The sequence below is a fragment of the Pieris rapae genome, chromosome 13, assembly GCF_905147795.1.
Source record: "Pieris rapae chromosome 13, ilPieRapa1.1, whole genome shotgun sequence".
NCBI classification, from domain to species: domain Eukaryota; kingdom Metazoa; phylum Arthropoda; class Insecta; order Lepidoptera; family Pieridae; genus Pieris; species Pieris rapae.
In genome coordinates, this window is record NC_059521.1 from 3,355,858 (window position 1) to 3,363,563 (window position 7,706).

Here is a 7,706-nt window from a genome sequence, read left to right on the forward strand (position 1 = left end):
TTGCCATGTAACAATTTTATTAAGTACATCACAAGCGTACCCACAGAACCTTAACTAAAATAAATAAGGTTGGATACATAAGTGTATGGGAAGTTCTATTCTGTTAAAAATCACAACCCATTTTTATCTTTGTTAATTGGTTTATTCTTCACAAACAACAGTAATTAATTTATATTCTTATATAAAGGCCCAAGGAAAAAATACATTTATTCACTCGTATAAAACTCTGTTCTTAGTGAAGTCTGTTTTCTTATTTTCTTAGTGTCTTATATTTATATTGCCACATACATCAAAATCTTATTGAAAATACAACACAATGTAGTATGTACATTTTTAGTGGATAAAAAGGGTGAAACTCTGTACATAAGATACATGGGCCTCAAAATTTTATTTTGTTCCCTATAAAGTAATATAGTTATAGATGTACTATATAACTTTATTGTTTGTTTTTAAACCTAAATTGGATGGTAAATAAAGGCTCTGTTTTATTTTATTTAATGTTTGTATGTGCAAAAACAACTCAATACATATAATAATAATTTATTTGAGTAACACTTCGTACGAATTTTAATCAAATCTAAAAATCCTAAGGCTTAATAGGTATATTTTTACGGCCTGTATTTTCTGGTGGTTGATTAGGTTCAGTTGTTACCTTATTTTATGTTAACTAATTTAAAATCCTGTGATCTTTTATTAATAAATTAATGCCTCTGCATAGTAGTTGATGAAACCGTCACAAGTAAAATTATTAAATTTTTTTTATTAGTAGTCATAGATTGTCTGCCAACACATCAAATATTCGTAGTCTAACATATTATTACATAATGCTTATATAATTTTCCAATAGAATCGAGAATTTCAGCATTAAGAACGGTTGGACAGAAACTGCTGAGTCAGCATTTGTCACGGAAACTGTTATTACTTGATATGAAAACTTTAGTGCCGCCCGCGCACTAAACTCAGTTGCAGGATGCAAACAGTCTGTTTGGCCTTGTTTAAATAGGCTGTGTGTTTTGGACGCTTGTCGAGTTGCAATTTTGAGAGAGCTCTGCTAATCACAAATTACGTATTAAATCGACAATCACCTCTCAATAAACGTTTAACTTTGCAAAGTGGAAATGTACTATTTAAATAACTATACAAATCCACATCAGTGTACTCAAATAGTTTTGTTTTTAAAAGCCAGCAACAAACCGCGATTTCTGAAATCTAGGCCCGTGTGAAATCAAAGTATTTGACTACAAAATATACTAAAACCTTTTTTACATAGACTAAAAAGCACGTAAATACTTATTCTCTTCATAGCAATAATATAATATGCCCAATATTCATTTAATTTAATCTATTTAATGGTTTTCACTACCAGATCCGCCGTTCCGGGCGCCTCGGATCACAGTTGCACAAAGAAGCTATTCCCGGGGTGACATCATTCGTGCCAACTGCTCCGTTGATGAAGCATATCCTGCTCCCAACATCACGTGGATACTTGATGACCATAAGGTAACCATATAACTTGTTCCTTCATATTAAATATATATTTTAATCTACCAATCAATCAATCTTACAACTGTGCTTTGTAAAACTGTGCTTTATGTTTCTGTATATATGTGTATTCCGTTTTGGCTTTTGTGTGTAATGTTATTGTTTGTATATTGTTAAATGATTAGCTGTAGGAAAAGTTAAATAAATAAAATAAAAATAATATAAAAAATAAACATATTTTATGTTTCAATACGTCTTTAAATTCGTACTAGATTAGATATAAATTATATATTATTTTAAAAGGCTCTAGACACTTACATTACAGGGCTCGCAAGTCCGTTGCCGGCATTTAAAAAAATGGTATGCTCTACTAGAAGGACCCGAAGTCGAATTGGTTCGGAAATACTGATGGTGCGCGGCAAAAACTACATTAAGACATAAAATACTTTAGACAAATGTATTCTAACGACTTGTGTATTCAGATTTATTAATATGTGATTTAGCATATACACCGTGCAGATCATAACCATACGGTGTTATTAAAAGCACATTTGCCAGCTCGTATACACCAGGGTTGCAGAGAGTATAAGGTACCCGTGGCGCGAATACATTTTACTTATATACAAATTGCTTAAGCTACAATATTCTTGTTTAGAATATCTTTGAATATTGTAACTATTTTGTTTTAGAGGCAAGTTTTTTTATCCTAAAAATGCATTTATACTCGTAAAACATTAAGTGATAACTTACTTAAGAAAGCTTTGACTAGGCAATCATAATATGTATAAAAGGTACAGCATTATGTTATTTGATAGTAGTAAATGAATACAAAACGAACGTTCTAGAGTTGTAGACTTAATATATAACGTCCGGAGAGATTGCATTATATATTCTAATTAAATTATTATTTCTCTTAATAAGGCGCAGAATTGCAAGGCGTGATAATATAACGTTAGCGCGTTTCCATTAGTCAAATGGAACCTTATTATATTGCTTTGATTGCTTCTGATTATTTCTGATTAGAAACTTAATTAAAAATTAATAAATAAACCATCATTGTTTGGTCTTTCATTTTGCATTCTAAATCTAATAATTAACAGTACATTTCCTAGATTGTGCTTCCCAAAAAAATTTATCGTGGCCAATAATTTTTACTAGTAGGGGTTTTTCGGTTATTGCCTCTTGCCCGTTTGAAGCCTCTTGACCGCTATTTCCAGACATGGTTCCAACAATATTGACAGTTGGCGTTTTAAATTAAAGAAACAGTTTCAGGTCATACAAATATAGTAAACATGTTTTATTTCACCTACCTACAAATGTTCCATATATTCTTATTACCAGGTTTTAGAAAATATGCAAGAAACATTTTTCTGTTAGCACATAAACTCCAAATGAAAAATGGGACAGAATACTTACCAGATATGCTTCTAAAGGAAACAATCTTGTTTCTTCGTAAACGAATTCATTTTGTAAGACTGTGTGATGTGTTTAGTAGTTACACCAGCGCTTTTCAAGCAAAGTTTTGAGTGAAACGTCAAATTTGATATTTCCATAAGAATTAATATTCAAGCGCTTTGCAGCTTGAAAATAAGGCAAATAATCAGTTCATTATATTTATGTTCGCTTGACGTTCACAATTCCAGTGATTTTTTCGCTCTCGCAATAAGCGGTACGCAATCAAACGATTCGACCTTTTGTTATACGAAGCAGACAAAATAAATATCATAAACAATTGCTATATGTTTTGAAAACTTAAGCGGTATCCCAAAAGAGATTCAAGCATCCATATTTCTCAAAACAAAATCTCGTAAGCGAGTGAAAAAGGGATAATAGTTTATCATCGGTTATGCTTTCATAAATTTATTTTCCAGCTTCTGAGTCCGCGATTCACGGACAATCTAAGATTTCCCGAGAGGGCTCGCTCATCCAAAGGGTTTCATTTTTACGTCTGCTTAAGAATTATTATTCATAATATTTCAAGTCCACTAACTCTCGCTTGTAATCATAACTTATTATAAAGAATAAAGGATGACAGTGTAACCGGCCGATAACAATGATAATGTGATATCACGTGATTAATGTTTGAATGAAGTTATAAAAAATGTTTTATTAATTTTAAATCACATATATCATATCTTTCCAACGTGTTTAATGCTTGTGCCCACGTACCTACAGGCTATTGAAAAACGCGCCCATATCTGTCAATAAATGCCAATAAACTCATAATATATCTATAGTATACATATATACTGAAGCTACTAGCGTGTAATTTTTTTGTAAAATATTACCGAGAGATAAATTAACAGGATGGTAGTAATAGTAAAATACTGAACAAAAACGAACTATTTTAAATACCATTTAAAATTAAGCTAAACGTTCTTTAAAATGTGATCAGAATGCCGTTCGCTGCAGTTTGATTAAAATGCCTTAGTTAATATTCGCAACGCGACAGATTCTGTAGAATTGCTATTTAAATAAGAACCAAACTTGAGATGAAACTCACAATTCGCTATACTTAATTATATTCGAAGATTTTCCATTCAAGAGGGTTTTGTAAAGCGGTCATTACTTCTGTCTTCGTAATCAGGAACTACAGCTTATTGCAATGAGTAGGTCCTTAGCGTTTAAGCGAAAGGTCAATTAAATGATATTGTATTTTTTTAAATAGTTTACACGTAATATGTTTCTAACCTGAAATTTTACTCAGGCTTTGTAAGCCTTTGAAATAACGCTATCTTCGCGATTTCGCCAATCAGTCACTTGGAGCTTTTTATTATCACGACATCTAAAATTTACTGTTTGTAATATTCTGTGTCTATGCTAATATCTTTTGATTCGCGAACAACTTATGATTGTTCATGAATTTTAAATACCCTGTTTTCGAATCGAATACATTAGTCATTCCGAGTTTCTCGTTATTGTTGAAACTTTCAGACGTTTTCATTTCACAGTTTTTATCTAGCGACTTATTTAGAACACAATTACTCACTAAAAGTACTTTAAAAATACTCAGTTTGCTTTTCATTAACTTACTTTTTCAAGCGAACTTTTACAAACATCGCTTGAATAAGGTCTTAATGGAAAATGCATTTAAATTAAGAATAGCTGGAAATAAGAAAATAGCCTGAAGCACCGCACGCACAAGTGTATTAGAGTTAAAGATTTTGGAACATTTTGGTATATATTAAAAAAATATTGCTTTAGCAATCTATGATAACCAACTCTTGAAATCAACCATTAAAACTAAATTTATCTTAAAATTTCAGATAGCAGAGACCATATCATGGCGGTCATCAGTCAATGACTTCAAGGAACGGGGAGCCTTCAGCCATCTGGAGCTGACGCTATTGGAAAACCAGCAGTACCAGGTGGGATTGACGTACACCAGCGCAGGCCTGCATCGGGTGTATCAGGACCATGCCGTATATGGACAGCAGAATGATGATTTAAATGTTGTCAGGTCAGAACTTTTATGATTCATAGTGATTTTCAAATGAATTTAATGCCAATAACAGTGAGTTCAAAGTACAAGTTTCTTCATCCATTGGAAGTTTACTTTTCAAGTTAGAATTAAAAAAAATATATGATCAGAATGATAAGGACAATTGAATGACTTTTAAATAATACTTTCAAAACAACAAGAAGTTCTCAATTAATAAGAGAAACGGAATTTAGGCAGAAGTGTATAAACAATATTATCGGTAATACAAAGACTAAATTAAGCAATAATGATAAATTCTTCTTTACATACAGTATGTAATTGTACCCAATATTATATAAATCAATAATAAACCTTACTTTAAAAAAAAATTAATGCAATAGATACACATTGGTACCTCCGGATAGTAGTCAGTTCACCTTGGGATGTGTGGCGACTATTTTTGACATCTACGCGCGACAGAGCGAGCCCGTCTATATTAAAGAAGATACCCCCCATCCCGCTTCAGTCACGGGAGAAGACTCCTCAGGTAGGCTTTTAAAGCTATATAAAAGAAGATAGCAGAAATGAGTGACAATCAGTAAAGACATTATTTTTTTCTTACAAAATTTTGAATTTATTAAAAAAAAAATCTTAAACCTAAGAATGATACATTTAAAACTAGAGACAACCTATAATATAAACCCTCAACTAATAAATAAATTTCTTTGTGGTATGATAATAAATCAAGATCTTATATCAAGATCAGTTTACCAATGATTGGAGACACACTAAGAAAAGTTTTATAACAATCACTCTTACTTTACTAATAATAGCCTATCAGGCACCCGATTAGATCTGCGGACGAGAAGCAAGTCAGCAGGGGTTTTAAAGGGGTACTCTTTAATGTATAATTTCGATACTTGTAAATATTTGAGAAACATGTATACTAACAATACAATAATAGATCTGTATAGTAGTTTTATTCTAGGACATTATAGTCACATAATATAATTAATATTAATGTAAACAAAAATAGTAAATTCTATTTTAAAAGTGTAGTTTTTTCACCATTCTTATCGACACGAAAGAACTTTTTAGAAGGGGCAACTAGAATTATCTTTATATTTTATTTAACATTCAAAAGTGCCATTATAGGTGGTCTAATTGGAATAAATTATTTGATTTGAAGAAAGGTGGTTTCAAATCCCCCTGTCATAAAAAGAAAAAAATTCATTTGCTCGATCAAGCCCTGATAGGCTTGGTGTCTTCCGCTGGGCGACAACTACTCCGGAGATATCCTTATGATATTTATGGCCGAGTCGTAGCTTGCTGGCCAACGCAACCCGTATCACGTCTTGTGCTATTCCTATTACTGAGATATTTGACTACGTCACATTTTTTTTACCTCCGATCTGTGCTCGAGCAACACGATGATCCATTTTGGGATATCGTTTGCTTATCACTAATAACGTTTTAGACTATTTTTGATGATATATAAAACATAATGAAGGCATAAATTTGATTTTTATATTTTTTACAGGTGCCAAAATTACAAGCAACCTCTTGTTCACATCGCTCTGGACCATGCTATTGGTGCAATCGTTATGATTACTGCATCCATGAAGAAACTCAGTCGATTTCATGTTGTGATAGTTGTACGACCGTGAAGAAAACCTTTAAAACCATTTCCATGTACAGCGTCATTCGATAATAAACCATTAAAACATTTTTGTAGCGCTGAATATTTTTTTTTTAAGAATAATTTTAAAATTTATTTGTTAAAATGTATGTTGAGTTTCGGTATTTGTACGACGCTGTACAATTTGTGCCAAACTATTTTTGTTTAGTTTGAGGCCATAATTTAATTGGCTATGAGTCCAGTTTCAAATAGATTCTTGTTTTCATAATACATATACTCGAAATTAAATTCGCAAACAAAATGTGATAATAATAGAAAATATAAATCACAATGAATAGTAGCAACTAACTTAGATCGTTAATATTTTATAAAATCCTTTGTTTTAATAGAATTAGAAGCCAATTAAGTAATTTTGATATTACGCAACACATTACAAATTCACACAGACACAATAAATTTACTACTTATGTAAAAAAACAGGTGGTTTTAAAGTAAAATAAGAGAGACGGTCTAATAAGGAAAACTGTTTATCGTTAAAACTGTATACGGTGTAAAATCAGTATATAACAATTAAAGTATATGGTCGTTAATAAAAATCAGAAAGAACAACGATTATTACAGCGCCTCCAAATCAAGATTTTTGTTTCACGCAGTTCAAATTATGGAGCTAATAATATACGTCAGTATTAATTTACAATAAAAAAGAGTGTGTGTACTTATGTACACGCGTTAGAAGTTATACTTCTTTGGTGTATGGAAAAAAAACCTAAAATGCAGTAAATAACGATAAATATTAAAATTAATCAAAAATATTTTTTTATTTTTTATTATTAGTAACTACTATCACATAAATTGATTTAAAAACACTAAAATAATATTTAATTATTCATACAGTTTAATTGTACTGTAACGAAACACGTGCTCTGAATATAAAAATACTAGAATATACAACTTGAACATAGTTATCGATTTCCATGCCACCTAGACCTAACTTTACAATGTCGATTTTAGGAGTTGGTGTGCGCGCGAATCGTAAAAATTCACTCTCTTAAATTTCTCCATCGCGCCAGAAAAAGTATAACTTCAAAAACGATTGTTGATTAATTTGCACTTCCTTCAACGCCTAGCCACCTGTTTTACATTAAAGCTTTCTTGTAAATAACA

At 31.3% G+C, this 7,706-nt stretch overlaps 1 protein-coding gene across 1 annotated transcript in view; it reads left to right on the top strand.

Annotated features, from left to right (window-relative positions):
- Positions 1-6,974, top strand: part of LOC110991774 — a 134,571-nt gene extending 127,597 nt beyond the window's left edge. The window contains exons 4-7 of the mRNA XM_022257262.2: positions 1,367-1,500; positions 4,749-4,942; positions 5,305-5,450; positions 6,444-6,974. Coding sequence (XP_022112954.2) covers positions 1,367-1,500; positions 4,749-4,942; positions 5,305-5,450; positions 6,444-6,511 — 542 coding nt within the window. The 3' untranslated portion in view covers positions 6,512-6,974. The remainder of the gene's footprint in view (positions 1-1,366; positions 1,501-4,748; positions 4,943-5,304; positions 5,451-6,443) is intronic.
- The last annotated feature ends 732 nt before the right edge of the window (positions 6,975-7,706 follow it).